This window comes from Equus asinus, chromosome 26 (assembly GCF_041296235.1).
Source record: "Equus asinus isolate D_3611 breed Donkey chromosome 26, EquAss-T2T_v2, whole genome shotgun sequence".
NCBI classification, from domain to species: Eukaryota; Metazoa; Chordata; class Mammalia; order Perissodactyla; family Equidae; genus Equus; species Equus asinus.
The window spans coordinates 34,479,183-34,503,825 of NC_091815.1; the positions used below are offsets into that span (position 1 = coordinate 34,479,183).

Consider the following 24,643-nt stretch of genomic DNA (forward strand, 5'->3'; position numbering starts at 1 on the left):
GAAAGAGAAGGAAGAAATGAAAGGTCCTCCCTCGCGCTGGTGTTCACCTTCCTGGTTTTTGTTTTCCAGTGAAGTTTTGAAAACAAATCGGACGTCCTCCTGGCGTCCCCTGAAAGTTCAGTATCACGTGTGAGGATTTCCACGTGTCGTTCGAGGTTCTCTGAAGCTCCGGTCGGGACGGCGGCGGGACGCTCCGTCGTGAGGACCCGGGGCTGTCCCTGCGCCTGGCCATGGGCCTCCCTCCACACGACTCGGGTGTCTCCTTCCCGTGGGGCGACTGGGTCTTGGGGCAGAAGGACACTTCCTCGTCCAACGCCTGCACATGTGTTGCCCACGGGGCCTCATGGGGGAGCCTGGGGGGCCCCGGAGTGGCCCCCTTGAAGCCTTGGGGGATCAGGGTACCTGCTGGGTTAAGTACCCACGTGGCCTCTGACTCAGCAATTCCCCTTGGTGGCCGTGCCACCGGGGGTGGGGGGGCGGTGCATCCTCACGCGGCTCCCACATGGGTCCTGATCGGGATGGGGGGGCCATCAAGGGGGATTCTGCAGCAGTGACAGTCACGGAGCAGACACACACACACACACACACACAGGGACGTGGATGGCTCAGAAAAACCCAGGCGGAGAGGAAATAGTGAGACAAAGAAAAACATCTATAACGCAGCCTCATTTACATAAATTAAAAACACACGCGCACAAAGCCGCAAGAAGCATTTTGCAAGAACACACACAAGCGGAGAGAGTCACAGTAAACACATTAGGAGGGTGGCTCTGGGGAGGAGGGGACCCAGGCGGGGGCATGGACGGACCCAAGGCAGTGAGGAGAATGGAGACGGGGAGCGAGGCCTCTGGTGGCCGGGGGAGGGCTCTGCCTCATGGGAGGACGAGCGGGCAGCTGTAGCCTGGACCCACGAGGATGAGGAGGAGCAGGATGCTTCCCCAGGGAGCGAGCGCGCCTGACCCCACCCCGCTTCCCCAGGGGCTGCACAGGATGGTGGCAGGTGGTCTGCCCTGAGTGGCATCGGGGCTGTGAGGCAGACTGTGTGTCACAGGCCCCCTGCCCTACTAGGCACCTTGGCAGGCTCCGGGCTTGCACGTCCCTGTCCAATCTCAAAAGCAATTAGGGAACCCAAGGAAGACTGCTGATTTTTTTTTTTTTTTGGTGAGGAAGACTGGGCCTGAGCTAACATTTGTTGCCAATCTTCCTCTTTTTTCTCTCCTCCCTAAAGCCCCTATCCATAGCTGTATATCCCAGTTGTAGGTCATTCTAGTTCCTCTATGTGGGATGCCGCCACAGCATGGCTTCATGAGCGGTGCCATGTCCGTGCCCGGGATCCAACCGTCCACCCAGGCAGAGCGCAAACTTAACCACTCAGTCACAGGGCTGGCCCCATGACTGCCGTTTTTTTAAAAAAAATTATTTTGCCCATGAAGGGCATTAAAACCACCACCTCCAGCCCCTGCCGTCCCCATCATGTTGCAGAAGGGCATCTGAAAGGTGGACGCCATCGTCCCAGAGAGAGGCCGGCGCAGCCACTCAGTGCACGTAGTGGCGTCCCTGCGCCACCGTATGGTCCTCCCCACCCCACGGGCCAGGGGCAAGGGGGAGCGGGTGACGGGAACCCCGGGCGCCCCCAGATCTCACGGGAGATGCAGGGATTTGCCGCTTGCTCCGCCAACAGATGGTCCCCCCGCCTCTGCCGGGTCCCCTGGGGCGGGAGCCCGGGAGCTGCCTTCCCGTCGCCCACAAATAGCTACTGAGCTCCTACTGTGCGCCCGGCTCTGCTCTGGGTGCTGGGGACACGGCAGGGTGCGGGGCGAAGTCCCTGCCCTCACAGAGGCGACTGTGCGTGTGTGCCCGGGGTCCGAGTCAGACGACAAGCAAGTGACAAGCGGACCCCGGGATTCAGGCCATGTCTACGGGGCTTTGGTGCCAGGCCTCAGGTGTGTGCATGTGTGTGTGCGTGTGTGTGTGTGCACTTGGGGAGATCACAGCCACCGCGAGGGAGGAGAACACTCAAATGAGAGGACACACAGGACCCACAGGGCTGCACGTCTCTGATCTTCCCTCCAACCCTGCAATTCCACGTCTAGGGATTTATCCCCAAGGGCAGAAACCAGCCCCGAGGATGTTCGCTGCAGTGTTGTTTATATGGATCAAGACACTGGAAATCAGAAGGGACCACAGGGAGCTAACCAACAGGACACCCACGCACCGGGCGCCTATGTGCTCATTAAAGTTGAGAGCATAGACGAATATGGGTATCAGGGAGAAACATGTTCATGGTTATGCTCCTAGTTGCCAAAAGCCAGTTGCAAATCAGTATAAAATGCTGTGATTCCTTTTCTTTTTTCTTTTTTTTTTTTTTGCTGAGGAAGAGTGGCCCTGAGCGGACATCTGTGCCAATCTTCCTCTATTTTGTATGTGGGATGCCGCCACCTCAACATGGCTTGATGAGCAGTGTGTAGGTCCCTGCCCGGGATCCGAACCTGTGAACCCCGGGATGCACTTAATCACTATGCCGTCGAGCCGGCCCCATGAAATGCTGATTCCATTTTCTCTTTAAAATAAAAGGTGAGAAATCCGTTTACAGACCCGAGCCCGTGGTCCAACACTGAGAAGCCGCCAGAGAGGATCTGATGGAGACACCCAGAGCTTTGCGAGTTACCTGTGGGTGTCAAATTGCACTTGGCTTTCGTCCCTGTGTTTTTGCTTAAGTATATTTTCTAGTTTTTCCAAATGAATTTGTATTCATTCAGTAGGAAATAATTTTTTAAAATACATTTACAAAGGCACAGAAATGAGCCAGGAAGGCTTTGAAACACAATGCAAACAGTAGTTATTTATAGCTAGGTGGGTGGACTAGGGGTGATTATTTTTCTTTTCTTTTCTTTTTTTTTGGTGAGGAAGATTGGCCCTGAGCTAACCTCTGTGCCAATCTTCCTCTATTTTATGTGAGATGCAGCCACAGCATGGCTGATGAGCAGTGTGTATGTCCACGCCTGGGATCCGAACCCGAGAACCCTGGGCCGCTGAAGCAGAGTGTGAGACCTTAACCACTGTACCACCGGGCCAGCCCCAGAGAGTGTGGGGATTTCGAGTCATGTTTTCCATCCTTTAACAACGTCCCTTTCTGTGTGTGCTGCACAATGTCCGCGACACAGGGATGCAGCAGCTGGGGGCGTGACACAAATAAATTCACGTCTGTCCCCGGGGCTCCCATGCACACGCTGACAGGGACACAGATCTAAAGGGTTTGGGGGCCAGTGGCCTGGGAGATGGGGTGAGAGACGCATGAGCAACAGGTCCGACCAGAGGAGCCAGCTTGGACCTAAAACCTTGGTGTCACCCTCCCTCTCTCTGTTCCCGAATCCGCTCTGTTGGAACATCCTGTTGTCTCCACCTTCAAAACAGACCCAGACTCTGCCCACCCCTCACCGTCCGCCCCTCACTGCCTCCTCCACCTGGCCTGTGCCGAGCGCCAGCATCCCTCTCCTGAGCCGGCACTGGCCTCCCCCGTCACCCTCGCCCTACAGTCTGTTCCTCGCACCACAGCCAGAGAGAACCAAGTCAGAGGCCTCCTGTCCTCTGCTCCTCCCATCTCATTGAGAGAAGAGCCCAAGTCCTTACTGCAGACCACCTGCAGGATCTGTCCCTTTGTCCCTCTCTGCCCTCACCTCCCGCCCTCTCCCACTGGCTCACTCTGTTCCAGCCACGCCAACCTCACCATTCCTCCAACACACCAGGCAGGCTCCCACCTCAGGGCCTTTGCACGTGCAGTCCCCGGCCGGGAATGCCCTTCCCCAGACATCCATGTGTCTCCCACCTTCACCTCCTCCAAATATTTGCTCAAATGTCACCTTCTCCATGAGGCCACCTTGACCTCTGGGTCTTTAAGCAGCAGCCACCATCCCTTCCCCACCTATGTCGTTTCCCACAGCCCTTAGCATCTTTAACCCACAGCTCCATCACTTACGCATCCTGCCTACGTCTAGAAGGCGGGCTCAGGGAGGGCGGGCTGACTGTCGGTTTTGCTCACGGATGCGTTCCGAGGGCCAAGACAACCAGAGACACTTAATGAACAGACGCATCCAGGGCGGAGACGTCCGGGTTGGGGGAGCTGAGGGCCCAGGGGGAAGGTGGTGGTGGGACCCTCGCCTGGGGGACCCCAGGGCCAAAGAGAGGCGCCTTCAGGCAGAGAGAGAGAGCCTGAGTAACTTCTCGGCGCTGGGAGAGCAACTGGCTCAGAGGAGAGGGTGGCGGGGCCGGCCCTGCCTCGGGGAACTTGGGGACCACAGAAAAGAGCCCGGACTTCATTCCTTGGAGTCCGGGTGCCTTCCAAGGGCTTTGGGCAGAGGAGAGCGCCCCTCTGGGAGGATGGGCTGGATATAGAGTCAGGAGGTGGCAGGGGCTGGCGGTGCTTTTTTTCTTATGCTTTTTTTTTGGTGAGGAAGATTGGCCCTGAGCTAACATCTGTTGCCAATCTTCCTCTTTTTTTTTTCCCTCCACAAAGTGCCAGCACATAGTTGTATATTTTAGTTGTAGGTCCTTCTAGTTCTATGTGGGATGCCGCCACAGCATAGCCTGATGAATGGTGCCATGTCTGCGCCCAGGATCCGAACCGGCGAACCCTGGGCCGCCAAAGCAGAGTGCATGAAGTTAACCACTCGGCCATGGGCCGGCCCTGCTGTTGGTCACTACTGCAAATCAGGGTCCACAGGGCGGCAAGCAGCACCCAGCACAGGGCCAGGTGCTCAGCAAACGCTTGTGGGACACAATTGTTCAGTGAGCTCCCCAGAGAGGAAACGGTCAGGCTTCACGTAAAGGATGGAGCCGTGGCCTCGGGCTGCGGGTAGGGTGGGCTCCACAAGTCCGCATCCCAGGTGCTCCCTGACGCGCCTGCATCACCTCCGCACCGCCGGCTCCATCTCTCTAACATCATCCCAGCCCCACGTGGCATCCCATCGATTTTCCCGCTAGAACGTAAGCTGCCCACCCAGGGCCGGGTAGGACCCTGGCGGGTCTGGGTCACGGCCGAGAACAGGGCTTGGCACAGAGCCGGTGCTGGTGGCATCTGTTGAACGTCACGTGAGTCAATGAAGGACGGACGGACGGATGGAGGACGGGGCAGGTGGACGGTGGGAAGGAGGCGAGAATGTCGTCCCCCTCAAGGGAGACGGGGACGGAGCGGCTGGGCCTACACCTGGAGGGAGGGGCCGCGGACCCAGCGCGCTGGCAGAGCAGCCGCCCTGTCGGAGGGGGGCCAGGAGCCACACGTCCTGCACAGCAGGGGTGGGAGGATGTGACGTGGCCCCTTACGTCTCTAGCTTCACTGGTCCTGGCCCCACGGCCACCCAGGAAGGAACAGCCTTCTTGCCGTTGGCAGCCCCCTGGGCAGGTCCCCCTAAGAGGTCCCCTCTCTGCCCCACGGAGGGGAGCCCTGGTCCCCAGGCTCTCAGGACACTGACAGGGGCCGCTGACCCTTTCCCCTCCCCTGGGAGAGAGGGAGCTGGGCAAGGAGAGGCCTGGAGGGGACTGGATGGGGGACGGACAGTGGTACTCAACCAGGGGCAATGCCTGCTGGGAATATCTGGCAGCATCCGGGGACGTTTCTGGAACCGGGGGCAGGTGCTACTGGCATCTAATGGTCCAGCCTGGGGATGCTGCTCAGCATCCCACGGCACACAGGACGGTCTCCGAACCAAGGATGATGTGGCTCCAGGGTCACCAGAGCAGAGAAGGAGACCCTGCCCTCAAAAACCCCAGCTCTGCCCCTCAAGCATAATTTGTGGCCCATCTCAATCACAGTCACAATTAATCGGACGGGAAGCGCCCCATCTGAGCACCAGCCACGCGCCAGCACCAGCGTTGGGAGGCAGGATGGGAGCCCCGGACCGTACGGCTCGCGAGTCCAGGGGCCCGATGCTCCTGGACCCCTGACAAGCACGCACCCGTCAGCCCCCACACTGGCCCCTGGGGGCCGTGGCCCTTCTCAGCCCCAGTTTTCAGATGAAGAAACCGAGGCGTGGAGTCACGTGGTCCCCCACGGCGCAGACGGCACAGAGGCCTCGTGGAAGGGTCACTCCCGGCCCGACCTGTGACTCCAGGTCCAGGCCAGGTGGCGGGCTCACCTGTCCTGTGCTGTAGGGGGCAGGAAGGCGGTCCCACCCCGGGGCCCCAAATGCCGGCAGAGACAGGGGGCCGGGTGCCTGAGAAAACACAGACAGCCTGGCTCTAGTGGCCAGGATGCAGACAGCATCTCGTAAGTGCCCAGGGGATGGGCGTGGGGATGTCCCGAAGGCCCTCGCCCGCTCAGGGGGGATGGACCGGCCACCCCAGTGCCCCGTGTTTCCCCGCGGCTGCGGCCGGCTCACCTGGATGCTGTTCTCCTGCAGGTTCAGGTACCGCGTGTTGACAGGGATGCTGGCCGGCACCTCAGCCAGCTCTCTCCGCGTGCAGATCACCCGGCTGGCCTGGTTGCTGCAGGAGCAGGCCGCGGGGCAGGAGGGGGCCGACGAGGAGCCCCCTCCGGCGGCTGAGGTCACGGCCACGCCGCCCCCGCCGGCCCCCAGGGGTGGGGAGAAGAGCCAGAGGAAGAGCAGGGCCCCGTGGGGCCAGGACATCCTACCGGGCAGCAGCGGGGGGCACGGGGAGCCGCGGGCGCGCGCCATCCTCAATGATCATGCTCCGCGTGGGCGCCGGGGGGCTGTGGGGGAGAGAGAGGGAGAGGCTCAGTGAGGCACGGGGACCCTCGCATGGCCCGGCTGCTCCCCACACCCAGGCGGCTCTCTGCCACCATCGTCCCCTCCCTGCCCCACGCTCAGGACCCGAGGGGATGCGGCTGCCCGGTTCCCGTGGAGGGAGAGACCATCCCGGATGGGCCGAGCCAACCAGCTGAGGCACACAGAGCCGGAGGGGGGCGGGGGGCACTGGCCCTGTTCTCCCCTCGTCTCCTCTCGGGTTGGGAAGACTTCCTGCCCATTGCACAGAACTGAAAACTGAGGCTGGGGGAGACGGAGAGCTTGCCCAAGGCCGCGTGGCCAGTGCTGGAACCAGATTCAAAATGGCTCTTTGCGAGATTTCAAAAAGGCAGATAGACAGAGATGGAGAGAGAGTCCGAGGGACACAAGAGACAGAGAAAGGGTGCAGGGCCAAGCCAGGAAGGCTGGGTGAAGCTCTGGCTCCCAACACAGTGCCCACCTGGGTCCCCTCGCCACCTGCGTGGGCCTCTGGGAGGGGAGTCCAGCCTCCTGTCCCGTCCCCTTGCTTCTCCCTCCCTGGGGGTGTCTGCAAAGAAGCCCAGGGCCCCAGCACCATGCACGCCCTCCCATCAGGCCCGGCCCAGCCGCACGCGGCTCCTCAGTCTGCCATCAGTCCAGGCCTGTGGCCTCGCACAGCAAGAAGGATCCGAGTTAGACTTGGGGGGAACCTGGAGGAGAGGGTGAGCTGCCTGTTGAGGCGACGGGTGTGGGCAGGTGAGGCTGGGAGGTGGCAGGTGGGGGAGGGAGGTGACGAGGGGCAGGAGGTGGCCGAGGGTGGCCTGGGGTGGCGGCACCGGCCAGGAGCACCCCTTTGGCTAGGATTGCAGGTGCTCAAGGCAAAGACAGCGTCTGCCAGTCTGAGCCAGTAGGTGCCACAGGCCGGCGCCTGGCGGTTGATGGGGAGGGCGCGAGGGGCCGGGCCGCTGAACCTGAGCTCAAGGCGGGGACAGGGCAGCGTGGGGCCAGGTCTTCCCACCCCCATCTGCCTCAGACAACGGCCGGAAAGAGGGCTGGGCTGATTGCGACATGAACAACAATGACCACAGCAATAATAATAGCAGCCCCGAAGGCCAAGGAAGCTGTCTATGCACCACGCTCCGCACACGGGTGTCCAACGGAAGCCTCGCGGGAACTGCTGGAGGAAGCTGCTCCAGGAGGGGACACCGCCCGGCCTAGGGTGTCGAGCCGGCTGGAGAGGGGCGGAGGGGGCACTTGGCCCCGGGTCTACAGCCCTCCACGCAGCGCCTCGAGGACACACAGAGGCACCGCGCCCGTCAGCGCTGCGCCAGCCCGGCCGGCCCCGGGGTCCCCACAATCGGGGGTGGGGTGGGGGGGCGGGTGCTCAGATACACACCCGAGATGCTCACACCACCAGCAGGGTCCGGGCACGCCCTCCTGCGGCCGGCTCCCAGAGCCACGGACGCACACGCCTGCACACACACACACGCACGCGTTACTCCCTCCTGCGGCTCCAAGATGAGTTCAACTCAGACAGAGATGCATGTGCATTTGTGTGTGTGCCTGAGTGTGAGAGAGCAAGACGGGAGCTACACAGAGGGACAGGGGGACAGAGAGACAGAGGGATAGAGAGACAGACAGAGGGACAGAGAGAGAGACAGACGGACTGAGGAACAGGGAGACAGAGGGACAGACAAACAGAGGGACCCAGGGACAGAGAGACAAAGGGACAGAGACAGACAGAGGGACACAGATATAGAGGGACAGACAGACAGAGGGACAGACAAAGAGACAGAGGGACAGAGAGACAGAGAGAAAGACAAACTGAGAGACAGAGAGACACAGACAGAGGGACAGAGAGACAGACAGAGGGACAGACAGACAGAGGGACCGAGAGGGGTGATTCTGTTTGTTCCGGCTCGTCTGTCCCCCTGGCGGCTGGGGGCCATGCACTTCTCTCTCTCTGTGTCCCTGTGAGGGGATGGGGTCCCCTATGCCTGGAGTGTGAGGGGACGCCCACAGCCGGTGCTCGTCCCGCGGCCTCTCCAGCCCGACGAGGACCAGGCCCACACCCTCCAGGCCAGGATTTGCGGCTGGGGGACCCCAGGCCGCATGGACAGCCCTTGGAACCCACTGCACAGGCCCGGGGCCAGGCCGCTGCCCGCCCCATCTCTCCCTCCGCATCGCACCATCTCTCCCTCCGCATCGCGCCCTCGGCCAGCCCGCATCCCCCCATCGCTGCTTCGGCAGCGGCTGGGCCTCCCTCCCTCCCTCCTTCGCCCTCCGCCATCTCCGTCCTTGTCCCCCCCCAACACACACAATGAGGGACACTCACCCCGGTGGCTCGGCTTCCGCTGGGCCTCTCCCTGCGCCCCAGGCCCCCCCTCCGCATGCCGCCAGCCGGCCGGGGGGCTCTGCCTCCCCAGTTCTCCAGGGCTTCCCGTCGAGGTGATGCTGGGGGGGGCGCAGGGGCTTCTTGGGTCTCCCTGCGCCCCCCCCCTCCTGGCCTGTCGCCCTTCCCACCCCCGGGGAGGCCGTCTGGGGCTCTGCAGCCGCCTCCTCCCTTCCTGCTGCCTCCTCCTGTCTCCCACCCCCACCTCTACCTCCACTACTCACCCCACACCAGCCTCTGTTCTCTCCACCCACTGACCCCGGCCCCCTTCTCTGCTCTCCCTGGCCCCCTGCGTCCGTCCTGTCCCCCTCCTCAGGCCCCAAACAACCCCCTCTTCAGGCTCCCCCCTCACTGCCTCGCCTCCCTCAGGACCCCCAGGTCCCCTCTCTCCTCCTCCTCCATCTCCTCCTCACTCTCGCTCTGTCCCCATCGCCCTCTCTAGGTGGGGAGCCCGAATCCGTCAGCTTCCGTCTGTCCGTCCGTCAGTCTTGGTCCCTCGCCCGGGCTCTGTCTGTCTCTGTCTCTTCCTCGGCGATTACAATTTCTAGTCACACGGCAGTGCAGAGCCAAGCCGAGCCTCGGCTCCCCTCTCCCTCCCTCCCTCCTTCTCTCCTTCCAATGGGGAGGGCGCCTCTCATCCCTCCTCCCCGGCCCCCCTTCCCTGCGCCGCTGCCGCCGGGAGGCCTCTCCCTCCCCCTCCCCCGCTAATCAAAGCCTCCCTTATCTAATTAACCCGTTGGTTCTGGGCAGCCGCGGAAGGTCGGGAAGCACGGAAGAAGGTTGACGGCTGGGCTGCCCGGGGAGGGGGGTCCGGCCGTGCCAAGCCCGGCCTCGTGGCACAGACACCCTCCGCGGCTGCATCGCCAGGCTGGGCCACCGCGGAGCCCCAGCGCTGGCCGAGACAGCCCCTCCTGTGCCTGCCCCCCCTCCCCAGCCCCCGAGGGCAGACAAGCTGGTGGCTCCCCGCAGGCTCTCCCTCCAGGACCCGGGGGGGCTCCCCAAAGCCCCTCACCGCACCGCCACACCATTTACTCCGACCCCACCCCTGACAGACCAGCGGAACTGGACCCATGTCACCGTCACCCAGGTCCTTCAGCCGAGGGCCAGCCCCCACTCATGCCACAAAGCAATCCACCCCGATGCAGCCCCCTTCCCGGGACGGTAGCCACATCCCGTAGTTTCCACCTCCTGAGACACTTCTGCAGGATGGACTGGGCGGCCGCCTGTGTTCCTTGGGGTCCTCCATCCAGCCGACAAATGTTTCCCGGGTCCCTGCTGTGTGCCGCCACGGGCAGGGATGCTGACCCTCGCGACCTCCACGCTCAGAACCCAGGCCACCCCTACGCCACAAAAGATGAGGGGCAATAGCACGTTGACCCAGCGCTGGCCAGGGGCCAGGGTTTGAAGCCTGGGTCTGCTGTTGACTTGCTGTGTGACCTCGGGCCGGTGACTTCACTTTCCTGAGCCGCAGACAAATGCTGTGGGACAGGGATAATGACACGATCTACCCCAGGGGGCTGTCGGGGACCGCCTGGCTCAACGCTCAATGACGGGGTTTACTTTCACAGGAAACGCAGATCCGACCACCTTGCACCCCACCCCACCTCCCCCCGGGACCACCAGAGGTGTCACCTCGCTTCTCCCACCATCCTATCTCCCAGTCTGTTCCTCGGGCAGCCAGAGGGTCCTGTCGACGTTCAAGTCGGATCACGCCCCTCCTCTGCTCTAGACCTCACCCGGGTCACAGACCCCTCCGGCCCCAGGCTGGCGACTGTTCAGATTTCAGCTCCCGCCTCCTCCCCCTCCTCACTCATGGCCCTCATGGCCTCTTTGCTGTTTCCAGAGCAGGCTGTGCACACGCCTGCCTCAGGGCCTTTGTACGTAGGGGCTCTTCCCTCTGCCTGCACGGCTCCTCCCCAATTGTCCCCACCTTCTCCCAGGTCTGCTCAGGTGTCACCTTTTCGTGAGGCCATCCTGACCATCCCACATCACACAGCCCCCCCGCCCCTCTCCAGAACCTTCTCTGCTTTATCTTTCTATATAATGTTGGTCACCATCTGACCTCTTCTCAGCCCACACCCTTGAGCCGAAGCTCCCCCAGGGCAGGGACTGTGTCCATTTTGCACATGGGTCCAGGCCCGGCGTAGGATGGGTGCTCGGTGAACATTGGGACAAGGAATGAGGGAACCGGTGATCTGCGCTATTCTCCATATGCCTCCCAGTTAAGCCACAGGCCCTCACACAGTCGCGGAGACACGGTGCCTGGCTGCGTCCCCACTCTGCACCCCCCACCCCAGACACACTCCAACAGTTGAAGGGCTCAGGCCCATGCCTCAGCTCCTCAGGTCCCCTCCCATCCCGGGAGGCCTGCCCGGTGGAGGCAGCACATCCGTATGTCACAAACACAACGGCCTTCAGCTCCACACCCCCCGTGCTTATGCCGTGGCGCCACCAGGCAGGCTGGGTCCCGGGTACTTCAGCCTCAGTCCCAAACAGCAGGTCCCTGGTGCAGCTCCAGGCATCCCACTAAAGGTCATGCCCAGAGGCGAGCTGTGTGAGCTACACACCTGGATACGGCGGTGCGCCAAGGGGACCCCCAGAGACGCCGCTCCGGCACAGACAGTAGGGGTGCTGCCAAGCCCTCCTTTTCTGAGCACGCTCCCCACACCACCTGTCAAGTCCGCATCGGACGTGTACCAACCCCTTGGACACGACCGCCACCAACAACGGAAACGTCCACCACTTGCCTGGCACCGACCGGGCCACAAGCCGGAGTTGTTTCTTTGTGAACGGCGGCTCTCCCATCAGCCCTCTGAGAGGGGACTGCCTCACCCCCACTTCACAGATGGGGAAGCTGAGGCACAGCAAGGCCAAGTCACTCGCCCAGGGCCAAACACAGGAAGTGCCCCTCGTCAGCCCGGCCGGTCGGCGTCTCCAGAGACCCCCACGCTTGTCATGACAGCAGCAACGATTCCCACGGGGGTCTCCGGGGTGGGGCATCTGAACACCAGCCTCCTCCCACACGCCCCGCCCTCCGCCCCCCTGCACGGGATGGGACCACCCCACCCCGGGCTCCACACCTCGCTGGCTGGTGGGACCTCCAGGACCTGCCTTCTGTGCCCCCGCACTGGCCACCGTGGGCCCCACATCGTGATGGGTGGTATGGATGGAGTGCTCCCCGGCTGAGCACCGCCGGCGCCTCCAGCCTCAGGCCTCTCCCCACGGCCCCGGGGGGAGGGGGGGGGGCCATCCTTGCGTCCACTTTGCAGATGGAGACCCAGACCCAGAGAGGCGCAGGCACCGGCCGATGGTCACACAGGCTGCCGGTGGGATTGGAACCCGGAACGCGGCCGGATCACCACACTGCCGCTCTTCCCCCAGCCACCCTGGGAGAGGCCTCGTCACCGGGATCCACCTGTTCTCCGCCCCCACCTGGTGCCAAGAACGAAGCAGAGATGCAGATGCCAGGGGCACCAAAGAGAGAAGGGACGCAAAAGGCAGAAAGAGCCAGAGACGCCGGGACAGAGACACAGCTGGAGATGGACAGACGCACACACGCGAGGGGACGAGAGAGTGCGTGAGGGGGCAGAAGAACAGAGAAACCCAGAGAGCCAGCCGAGATCCAGGAGGAGGTGGAGGCACGGAGCCCGGGGCACCCGAGGCCTCCCGGGCTTCGCCATCGTCCCAGCCCCGGCGCTGAGGGAATCTCGGCACTGCGCCCGCCGGAGAGGACTGGGGCAGATGGCAGATCGGAAACTCGGGGAGCAGGGGAGGCGGGGCGAAGAGAAAAGGGAGGCAGGGAAAATTCCCACCAGGCGGACTCAATTTTCTGGGGGAAGTTCAGAAGGTGAGGAAAAAAAAAAAAAGATAGGAAATTGACTGCCGTCACAGCAAGAGGGATGCAGGTCAGATCTAAAGAAGGACTTCCCGACTGTGAGGGACTGGGGCGGAAGTGGAGCCTGGAGCCGGGAAGGTGGAGAGACATCAAAGTCAGGGAGAGACCAGCACTTCTGTCTCTGGATGCCTGTCGGATGGGCGAGGCCCGGAGCTGTGAAGGCAGGCCGGGGCGGGGGGGGGGGGGGGGGGGGGGGCGGTATAGACAGCACAGGCTTCAGAGATGGATGAAACGACTTCGCACGTGTGTCCCTCTGAGCCGGCCTGTGTCCCGAGCGCTTTTAAAATAAAAGCAACCCCAAAGCCCCGGGAATTGACAGTCCCCTAACTTTTGAGGTGGAAGAACCCGGGAAGAGGGTGGCCCAGGGCCCCTCGGAGCTGCTGCTGAGCGGACAGGGCTGTGGGCTCAGCTCTCCACGTGGCCGGCAGAGGCAGCAGAACCAGGCTTCCCAGGGGCAGGGGTGGGGCCGGGGATCGAGGGGGGGACCTGCTTAGAGGAGGGGTTGTCCTCGCCAGTCTGTCCCCAAATCCCCACACAGAGGCCCCGACTGGTCATTTGTTTGGGCTTCCACACGGCCAGTTGACAAGTATTTACTGAGTGTCTCCTGAGGCTCCTCCGACACACAGAGCACATCCCTACCCCAGGACCTTTGCTCCTGCTGTTCCCTGCGCCCTTCGGGCTTCCTAGGGTCTGGGCGGCTCTCTGTGTCTCTGTCCCGGTCTCTGTTCCAATGCCCCCTTGGGGAAGGCTCCCCTGCCCCTGGCTCCCGCCCAGGCAGGGAGTCCTGTCCGGCTGGTCACGGCGGCGCCCCCACGGAACCTGCAGAAGGAAGAAGGAGCGAGCGGGCGCCCCCTATCCCGGGGCCCTGCCGGTGCTGGGCGCTCAGGGGCGACGGGGACCTGCCTTTGTCGTTAGGGAATTAGGGGTCCAGAGGCTAAGAGAGGGGGTGCACGCAGGGCGGGGACCCTGGAGCGTCCCGGAGGAGGCGATGTCAGAGCTGAGACTTGAATCACAGGCGGGAGGCGGCAGGTGCGGAAAGGCGGCGGGCGGAGGGATCCCCGTGTGCAAAGGCCCGGGGGCCGGGGAGGCAGGTGAGAGTCGGGGCGCCGCGGAGTCCATCTCGGTTCCGAAGACGCCCTCCCTCCGCTGCGGGCTGAGAGGTGCGGGGGAGCGCAGGGGTGCGGCGCTGCGATGCGGCTCTGGGTTGCAAAGCCCCCTCCCAGTGGACTGCAGCGGGGAGGCTTGCGGCCAGGGAGGAGCTGAGCCGAGGGTCCAGGGGGAGAGGACGAGGCCGTGGGGATGGAGACGAGGGAAAGAAAGAAAAGATGCAGCAAATTTGCAAAAGCGGTGGGACTTGGAGATGCAGGAGAGGAGACAGAGGGAAGAGGAGAGGGGGAGGAGAATGGAGAGGGCCCCCCAACACAGGACCCGCAGTCCCAATCTTTGCTTGAAGGTGACGACCCCCCTCATGCCAGCAGCCCAGGCGCTCCGGGAGCCGTGGCGGAGGGACCCTCACTCTCGCCGTCCGTCCCAGGCTGTGCAGCTTTGGGCCAGCCCCTGCACCTCTCTGTTTCCTCCTCTGTCAAACAGGACGTCAGTGACAGTCGGTGCCACGTATGGCTGCACAAGGCGCCCAGAACAGGGTCTGGCGTGTCGCAAATTGCGGGCGAGTGTCAGCTGGAACTCAAGTCCCGGCTGATAAGTGGGGAAAGAAGAAAAACCAGGCTGCAAGGCCGTGTTGCTGCCAATTTTCTGCTAGAAGCTGCTCCTCTCCTTGGCTCTCACTCCATTTCCTCATCTGAGAAATGGGAATGAATAACTGACACCATACGACAAAGGGCTGGGGGGGGGGTAGGGGGACACACGGAGGCCAGAGAACAGTGGCTGTTTACCAGCCCGAGTGGCACTAGTCGGGCCTTGTAGCCGTGCTACCCACAGCATCCTCTGTGGCCGTGGAGATGCCCCATCCACGCTCTCCAATATGGTGCCACCAGCGTGTGTGGCTGCCGGGTACCTACCGCATGGTGAGTGGGACTGAGGAGTTGAATTAATTGAATTTAAATGGATCTAAATGTGCATGGCCACACGTGGTGGTAGCTGTCGTGGTGACTGAGTTGGACAGCGTGGTTCTCACCCCGGGAGCCCCAGTCCCTCTTTGATGGGGTTCTGCCTGAGTCCCCAAAGCTCGGGCTCCTGTTCCCAGCCCTGCCCAGCTCCCGTACAGGCTCCTACAGGAGCCACGGAGGTCCAACCGTATCGAGAGTGAGATGCCCAAGAACCAGGCGGGCTGCCTGTGTCGTCCGAGGCCTGCTCGGGGCCGGGCCTGAGCTGAGGGAGCCCCGTGCCCACGGGGAGAAACAGTCATAGCCCCACTTCACAGAAGGGCCCTCTGAGGCCCGCTGAGGTCCTTGCACCCAGACCCCGGCCGCCTCCAAGATGGAAGCTGGCCCTACAGGCCCCCAGGCTCTGTGTCCTTCTGGGAGGTGGGGGCGTCTTAACACGGAGAACTCGAGCTCTCCAGGAGAGAGCCAGGACCCGGCCTGGTTTGGGTGGGTTTCAAACTGGCGGTCATTTCCAGGCTTCGGCAGGGCTGCGGGAGGGTGGGTCTGCAGGCCAGGCCGGGCGGGGATGGTGTGAGCCGGCCTCATGGTGGCCTCCCTCACTCCTTCTCCCCTGGAAGGGCGGGCGATGCTGCGTTCTGTTCTCTATCTCAGGGTGCGCATGACTATTGCATTTTAAAAAAGACGGGGGTGCTCCTAAAGGTAATAAAAAGTTGCAAACTGCTTGGAGTGGAGCAGGGTTTCTCAGACATCTGTGTGCGTCCAGAGCACCCTGTGAAAGGGCGGGTTCTGATTGGGTGGAGCCAGGGTGAGGCTGAGAGTCCGCACTGGCTGAAGGATGCTGGTCCCCAGGGATGCTGGTCCCCAGGGATGCTGCTTCTCGGGGATGCTGGTTCTCAGGGATGCTAGTTCTTGGGGATGCTGGTCCCTAGCGATGCTGGTTCTCGGGGATGCTGGTCCTCAGGGACGCTGGTTCTCAGGGATGCTGGTCCCCAGGAATGTTGGTCACGGGGCTCACCCTGAGGAGCAGGGAGCCATAGGTCTCTGGGGGTACATCTTGCTTCCGCATCCCATTTCAGGATGAACAAGGAGCTCCCCTCCTCCCTCCCCCAGCTCTGTAGAGGGGTGTGCTCTGGGGTGGACCGGACCCAGGTTAGAACCTGAGCTGCCACAGTTACTAGCCACATGGCCTTAGAATGGGGGCATCACCTCTCAGGGCCTCAGCTTGCTCATCTGTAAAATGGGGAAATGGCTGGTCTGCCTTCTGGGGTGCTGGGGGTTCAACGGTCCCATAGCTGATGGGCTGAGCGTGTTGCCTGGCTCGTGGAGAGCGCTCAATAAAATTATCCTCCCACCGTGAATACCCTCCTCCTCCTCAGTATCGTCACCCTGTCACTCTCGGAAGGATGGAGAGGTGGAAAGAGCGTTGGCGTCCAAGAAACCTGGGTTTAAGCTCTTCACTCGCCGCTTCCTGGCTGTGGTCCCCTTCCGGCCCCCCCCCGCCACCCCCAAGGGCTCTGTCTATGAAGATAATGACACTCAGGTTGGTGGGGATCCGCGGGCACATGTCCCACCCATGCTGGGCACCTGAATGACAGTGATGGTGAAAGTTATCATTTACTCTCCCTGGGTCAGAAGAACTAATCTTTTCTGCATTCTGTGACTCAGTTTCCCCCCTCCGCAGGTGTAGAGCCAACATTTCTAGCTGGATCAAAACCACTCATTTATTGGGGAGCGGGGGGCTCAGAGAATCACCCGAGGGGCCTTTGCCCCCCACCAGCCAGACGTGGATTGGACACCCCCCCACCTGGGTGAGGGAAGTCCCACGTGAGAACCGCCGGGAGCGGGTCCTGTCCCCTGGGGCTTAAAGACACAAACAAGCTTGAGAGGCCGGGAGCCCCTGAGTTGTAGGAACTCCAAGGTCTCTTAAAGTCTAACCTTCTAGGAGTCTCCTGTTATTAACAGTCTAATTGTTGTTATTATTAGCAATCCTAGTTTCCAGTGGGAGCGCCTGATGGACGAGCTTGACCCCCACTCTGGGCCTCAGTCCCCCCCCTTCCCCAGAAAGCAGTGGCCTCAGCTGGGGGAGGCAATCAATCCACAGGGCACCCCATGCCTGGGTTTCCAGGCCCAGCTCTGCCACTTCTAGCTGTGTGACCTTGGGCAAGGACCTCATCTCTCTGGGCCTCAGTTTCCCCATATGTCAGACTTGGGATGACGCCCCTTTGGCACAAAACTCCCGTGAGGAGTCAACGGGCAAACCACACAGGGTGCCTAGCACGGAGCCTGGCCCGTTGTAAGCTCTCAGCTAACGTCAGCTCTTCTCTGGCCCCGCGTCTCGGGGTTTGGGGCAAGAGGAGGGCAAATCTTTGTGCCTCCTGTTGGGAGTGGCTCCTCCAGGAGACCTGGGGCTGGCAACTCCCTGAATGGGAGCCCACCTCGCTCCCTCTCTCCCAGGCTGGGTCACACCCCCCACCAGGACCCAGTGGTCCCCCGGGATGGACTCCTGCTTGTCCCCCCATTGCAGGGCCCCCTGGCGGCCCATCTCCCAGAACTTCGCCTGTCATGGCAACAGTTGTGTGTAGGTTTCCAGGCAACCAGGGGGCATCCACTCTTCTTACTTTCCTGCCACCCTGTCTGGCAGAGCCCCCTCTTCAGGGCCTGGAGAGAAGAGAGAGGGGTTTCTCCCCAGTGGCGATGGGGGACTCCTAAACTCAGAGATGAGGAGACTCCCTGTACCCGGCCAGAGAGGAAGCGAGGATGTGGTTCCTACAACGCGACAAGGGTGACGGAGGAGGAGCTGGTGCTGGACCTGGATGCTGTCACGCCCCTAAGCAGCCCCTGCCATCTTCACCCTGACCTGCAGGTGAGACCAGGCGAAGCCCCCGCCCTCTCAGAACAGCGCCCGGCCCATCCCTGTTGGGCCCACCACTGACAAGCATCACGCCCCATCCTCTAAGACCTGGGACAAGACGAACTTCCAGATGTGCCCCCGCCCCCACCGCGCAGGGAATCCCGGCCCTGCCTGTGGGCTGCAAGCCGACTCACGGGGACAAGGGTGGGCTCTGCGGCCCGTCCCGGCTGTCAGCCGCCCCGAGGACAGGCTGCAACGTGGTGGCTTCCTGCAGCGCTGACTCTAGGACACGGCAAGGGGCTGGCGGTCTCAAAGCAGACCGTGGTCACGAAGGGCCCGCGTGCACTCTGCACCCTGGTGGCCTCGGGAATCCTCCCATCCTCGGTGGGCAGGGGGCTCAGAGCAGGGGCAAAACGGGGCCGGGAGAAGGATGGAGCAAGAGGGACGGGCAGACAGCCATGGCAAACGGGCTGAGACTTTGGAAGGAAACCGAGGGAAGGAGTGAGAGAGAGCGACAGGACGAGAAGAGCGCCACGTGGAGAGGGGAGAGACGAGAAACTAGCAGAGGTTGAAAACTCAGCCGGCTGTGGAGCTGGGCAGCTGAGATGGGTGGATGCATCAGGGTAGGATGGTGGCCCGAGGGGCACCTGAGCACAACCTGCTGCTGCCCCAGGGGACAGCTTTTCTCTCTCTCTTTTTATTTTTGGTGAGGAAGATTGGCCCTGAGCTAACATCCGTTGCTAATCTTCCTCTTTTTGCTTGAGGAAGATTGTTGCTGAGCTAACGTCTGTGCCCATCTTCCTCTATTGGGCATGTGGGACGCTGCCATAGCATGGCTTGATGAGCGCTGTGTAGGTCCGCATCCAGGATTCAAACCCACGAACCCTGGGCGGCCGAAGTGCAGCGTGTGAACTTAACCGCTCCACACTGGCTGGGCCCAAGTGGGGGAAGGATTTTTCAAAAGAAGCTGAGAACCTGAACTTTTTAAAAAAGATATAATTAACATATAACACTCTACTCATTTCAGGTGTACAACGTTAACGATTGGGTATTTGCGAACGGAACACAGCAGTCTCGTTAACATCTATCACCACACTTACAGAGACTGTTTCTTGTGGTGAGAATGGATTTTTAGGTGAAATTGCTAAGGTTTTTTTTTAATAGGTGGCAACAAACTAAACCCTTTGAAAGCATACGGGGGGGGTGGGAAGGGAGGAGGCGGGAGGGGCCTGGGAGATGATGGACAGGCCGAGGTGCGAGAGACGACACAGGAGCGGAGCGGGCTGTAGAAATAGAGGCGGGTTTCATAGCAGATGGGGTGGGAGAGAGAAAGACTGATGAATGAGCTCAAGGCGTAGACGGATGTGCAGACGGATGTGTAGATGGATGTGTAGACGGATGTGCGAGGACAGGAAGGCACAGGGTGAAGGGCCAGCCCAGGGGATGGGAGATCAGGATCCCGATAGAGACAGAGGCCCAGGGGACATCTTGGGACAGATGCTGGACCAGAGAGGTGAGAAGACATGAAGGATGGGGAAGGATGATGAAGAGAGAGGGCTGCCACCCAGCAGGCGAGATGGGGGACCCCTGAGGGTGGGAGGAGAGGAGACAGAGGTGGGGACTGTGGCCACGGCCGGAGAGCGGAGCCAGGCTCCGGAAGAGGCTGGGAATCCGGGCCCCCGCCCCTCACAGCCCCTCTGGCTGGAGGTCTGCCCCTCTGCGTGCGCGTGTGCGCGAGACAGCGTGCGCATGCGTGCGCTTCGCCGTATGCTACTTGGGAGAGATGTGGCCCTCCGAGATCCCATGTCTTCATTCCGCTGTCCTCTGGGATAGCTAGGGGACCCCTGGGACCCTCTGACGCGGGGGGCATTCTCCCGGCTGCCTCCGGGTGGGATTCAGGGCGGCGGCAGGGGTCCGACGGGGGTGGGCGTCCCTCCACGCGCACGCGTGCCCCTCACGCTGGGCTCTGGGCTGGAGGCCGTGCGCTCTGGGACAGCATGAGAAGCACGTGGGCTGCAGCCCGGAGGAGCCACCTGCACGCTCTGTGTTGCTCTGTGAGTGTGAGGTCCCTGGTGGGGTGCGCGTGTGGGTCCGCGAGGGTGCTGCCTTTGTCTCTCCCTCCAGGTGTCTGTGTACCAGGGACCCTGTGCCTCTCTGCACGTGCACGTGACTCCAGGCCTTTCTCCGGGCCTCTGGCTGACTCTGGGTCCCACAACCACATTTGCAACTCTCTGATTCCACATCTGGGTCTCTGGCTGCCAGCGAATGACTGTGTGTGTGTCTGCGTGTCTGCACGTGCATCTGTGTCTTTCTCACACTCTCCCACCCTCCCACGGCTGATTCGGGCCCCTCTCACAAGTCAGACGCTGTGCCCCTAAGGGCCCCCCGCACCACTGGCGGCTCCTTCTCGCCGGCACCGCGGGTCGGCCTCACTCTCCCTGAGTCTGTGGCTCCCTGTGTCTCTGCCTCGCCAGCTCCTCTGTGTGCAGATGGTGTGTCCCCCTCTCTCCCGGACTCTCCCTTTCTCTTGGAAATTAAGTGAGTAAGTCTGTGTATGTCTGGCTCCGTGGCGATGCGCCCTAATTGTGTGTGCGTGTCTGTTTGGGAGTTGGGCAGCCTCCTCGCTGCCTCCCACCCTTCCCTGCCTTGTCCCTGCCTGTGAGTCTCTCTCACGCCTTTCTGCTGCTTCCCTCTCTGTCTCTCCTTTCCGAGAGTGTGTGTTTGGGATCCTCGGGCGGCCAGGATTAGAGGGGACCCAGGGAAGAGCAGGAGGAGGGTGGCAAAGGGGAAAGGAACCTGCGAGATACAGGTTCGCAGGAGCGAGGAGACAGAGATGCTCCGGGAGGAGGGAGGGGCCGATCCTGGACGGGGGTCCTCGGGGTGGGGAGTTTTTACGGGGTGGGGAGAGGATGCTGCCGGCCGCCTGGACCAGGAGGGGAGCGACTCCGGCTACTCCCAGCTGCCGCTGGAGCTGGAGCCCGAGTTCCTGTCTGGCGGCTGCGCGGCCCGGACCTGGGATGTGAGGCGCATAGCAATGGGGCGCTGCGGAGGCTCCACTGCAGCTCCCAGCTGGGGAGGGGGGCGGGGAGGGGGCCGAGGGGCAGCCCTGAGGCTCCCTTCCCCCTCCCCCTTTCCAGCTGGGCTCTCCCCAGGGATTTCCCCACCCTGAGAAAGTCTCTTTGGAAGAGCCGAGCCTGAGGCGGCAGGGAGCAGGCCCGGGAGGAGGGGAGGGTGCTCAGGAGGAGCAGCAGAGGTGGGGGTGGGGAGAGAAGGGTCAAGATGGGAGTGGCAGAGGGAAGGGGAGAGGGGTGGGCGAGCGAGGGGGCATCATGGGCATGTGACTCAGACCTTGGGGGGGGGTGCCGGTTGGGCCCCTGGCCCAAGAGGAGGAGCCCAGGGCAGTGGCGGCTTGAAAACCTGGGAGGGACCCCGACAGAGCCTGGGCCTCCAGCTCCTGGGACCCATGGGGAGTTGGAAGCAGCTGAGGGTCTCAGGTGGAGAAGTTCCAGAAAGGAGGACCCTGGGACTGGGGGCCTGGCATTGAGGGGTCCCATGGGGTGAGGAGGCAGGGACAGGGGCTCTGCGTGCAGAAAGGTCATAGAGGGGGGTCCCAGACAGAGAAGGGTCTGAGAGAAAGAGGCTGGAGTGCAGGGTGGAGGGGCGGCGGGGGTCCCAAGCAGAGAGGGGAAGGGACAGGGGGTCCTGAGAGGAACAGGGTGGGGAGTGGGGCTGGAGGAGAGAGAGGCTGAAGTTGGGGTCTCCTGGAGAGAGAGTCAAGGGAGAGAATATCTGGGGGGAGAGAGTCAGAGATGGGGGATGAGAGGATGCTGAGGGGAAGGTGAGGCACAGTTAGAAGGTCCTAGAAGACCAGGTTGAGGGTGTGAAGGCTCGGCAGGGTAGCAAATGGGGTGAGGGGAGGTCCCCGGGAGGAGAGGGCTAAGGATGGTGGGAGAGAGGCCTGGTCCCAGAGAGACATGTGCCCAAGGAGAGAAGGCCCGGAAGCAGAATGGGGTCAAGGAAGGGGGTCTTGGGAGGAGGGAGGGGCAGGGGTTCGGCTGCCCCCCCCCAGTAGGGGTTGGGGACCCCAGAGGGAGAAGGACTGAAGCTTGGGGAGGGGGTTGTCTCGCTCCCTAGTCACCCCCTCCGTCTCTCCCGTTCTCACTTCCCAAACTCCCCGGTTCTCCCCGGTTGCCACGGCAACCGCTCCTGCCAGGCGCCGTCACCAAGGAAACCCCGTGCCCGCCTCTCCCCCTCCCCATCCCTGACGTGCGCCCCCCCCCAAGCAGCAGCGGTGTGGAGGGTAGGAGGGGCAATGAGGGGGGAAGACCCCGCACTCCCGCCCCAGAAAGGGGGGCCCAGACCCGTGCAGCGAGCCCCCCCCAACCCCTCCATCCTTAACCCCGCAGCTGGATACGCAGCGACCGCGGGACGGACACCTCCCCCCACCCCCCGCCGGTCCCCAGCCATTGGCGACCCCCCAACACAGAACTCGCCGGCCCAGAGACACCCCCCCTACCTCCCTGCCCCCCCGCCTCGGCTCTCCATCAGGCCCCGCCCACTGTCCTTTGCCGCCGCCCCCCCTCCCGAGGAGGCCGGAGCCCACTGTCCCCTAATTACAGGATGCCCCCCCCCGGCCCCCGCCCGGCGCCCCTCGGCGGCTACTCACAGCGAGGAGAGGGGCTCCTTCCGGGGGGCAGCATGCCCGGCCGCGGGGGGAGGACCCCCGGGAGGCGCGGGGATGGGGCGCGCGGCCCGCTGCGGGAGGCGCGGGGGGCGGGGCGCGGCCGGGCCGGGTCTCCCGGCTGCCCCCCTCCCCGGCTCCGGGGTGGGGAGGGGGCGTCCGCGGCGGTCGCGGGGGGCTCGGGGGGGCTCGGGGGGCCGCCTCGCTCTCCCGCCCGCCGCCCGCCGCCCGGCCCGCCGCGCGCCTTCCTTCTCGCCCTCCTTTCTTTCCTTCTTTCTTTCCTTGCTTCCTTCCTTCCAGCCTTCCTTCCTTCCTTCCTCCCTCCGCGGGCCGCCGGCGCCGCGCTCCCCCCACCCCACCCCCCCCAGGCCCCGGCCCCGGCCCCGGCCCCCGCCTCGGACGGTGCGGCAGCGACCGCGAGCAGCCGGGAGCGGCGGAGACGGGAGCGGAATACTGATGATGAAGGGGGAGCGGTGAGGGAGGGCGCGGGAGGGGGGAAGCTGCCCGGGAAGGGAAGGGAAGGAGGGGGGAGAGGAGAGAGGGGAGGGAGGGCAGAGAGGAGGGGGGAGGGGGGAGGGAGGGACGACAGAGGGGGATGGGGAGGAAGGGGGAAGGGGGTGGGAGAGAAAGGGGGGAGGGAGGGAGGGAGAGGGCAGGGAAGAAAGAAGGGGAAGGAGAAAAGAGGGAGGGAAGAGAGGGGAAGAGGGGGAGAGTGGAGAAGGGAGGCCGGGCCAGGAGAAACTCCTGGGGCACCTTTGGTAAATATTTGATGAATTTTGCGGGAGGGATGAATGCGGGAGGGACGGGGAAGGTAGGGAGAGAGGGATGATGGATGCTGGGGAGCAAGGGGGAGCAGCCCAGGAGGAGGAGAGAGGTGGTTAGGGGGCAGGAAAAGGTCCAGGACCAGGGAAGTGGGGGGAGCGAGGAGGGAGGGGAGAGGAGGAGAGGTGTGGGGGGAAAGGAGGCTCAGAGAAGCGGGACAGGCTGCAACTCTGGGGGCCTGGGCTCTGACAGGGAGGTCTTGGAAGAGCTAGAGAAGAGATGGGGCCCTGGTGTGGGGCCCTTGGCCCAGACCTGTCAGGTGGAGGCTCCAGGGAGGGCGCAGAGGACGTGCCCCACAGCCTCCCCAGCGGTGTTCTCACCTCCCCTAGGTGTCGGCAGCAGGTGTTGGGGACACATTTAGAGCTGAGAAGCCCGCACTGCACCTCGGGTGCGGGGAGGGGGGGAGGGAGGATGCAGAGGCCCGGGAGAGGTCACCTTGCCCTCCCCCTACCCCATCACCTCCCCCTCTCCGCTACCCCCAAAGGTCCAGGCACCGAGGTTGGGGGGCATGGGAAACCAGGGGACCAAGAAGCCCAGAGGGGGCTAAAAGGAGGCAGCCTCTGTCCAGGGCACTGAACTTCCTCTCAAGTTGTGAAATTAGGGCAGAAATCTCCCCTCTTCCTTGGCCCCCTGAAAAGTCCACTAACTTGGAACACGGAGGAGAGAGAAAGGATGAAGGGTCTTTCTGCCAGTGCCAGGGTCCCAGAGACCGACTGACTCTCCCTCTTTGCCCTTCTCCTTCTGAGATCCCCCTGGGGGCGGGGAGGGAAAGTGTGGCCCCTGCTCCCACAGGCAGAAGTGGCTCCACGTGGAGGCGGGTCTGGGGAAAGAGGGCCCGACAGACATCAGTCATGAGCCAGAGCGGGAGACAGACGACAAGTTCACTCACGAGACAAGTGAAGTCACATTTGGGTGCAAAGAAGCAGCTGTGGGTGGGGCTTGGTTCACGTGGAGACCTAACAGCTACAGAGAGGGGAAACTGAGGCACGGAGGGACAGGCGAGGGCCGGAGAGCGACAGGTGGGTGGTGCAGGTTTGGGGTCACACCTGGGCACTGCTCGAATCTGGTTTAGGAGACCGGAGGAGTGAAGTGCGTGCACCCCGAGAGGCCCAAGGTCAATGGTAACACTGCTAAAACAATAATGATAGCAGCCCGTGTGGCCCGCGTGCGCGCCACGGTCAGACGCTGTGCTGAGCGCCTCAGGAACGTCCTGATTCCCA

At 62.8% G+C, this 24,643-nt stretch overlaps 1 protein-coding gene across 2 annotated transcripts in view; it reads right to left on the bottom strand.

Moving 5' to 3' along the window:
• The window catches only part of LRRC4B (leucine rich repeat containing 4B), a 39,664-nt gene extending 16,705 nt beyond the window's left edge, over positions 1-22,959 (bottom strand). The window contains exons 1-2 of one of the 2 annotated variants that reach the window (XM_044758817.2): positions 22,587-22,959; positions 6,375-6,706 (exon numbers count right to left, since the gene is read on the bottom strand). In XM_044758817.2, the coding sequence (XP_044614752.2) occupies positions 6,375-6,671 (297 nt within the window). In that variant the 5' untranslated portion in view covers positions 6,672-6,706; positions 22,587-22,959. Of the gene's footprint in view, positions 1-6,374; positions 6,707-9,054; positions 9,323-22,586 lie in introns of those variants that run through there. The other variant, XM_014863711.3, reaches the window with a different exon arrangement.
• Between the last annotated feature and the right edge of the window lie 1,684 nt (positions 22,960-24,643).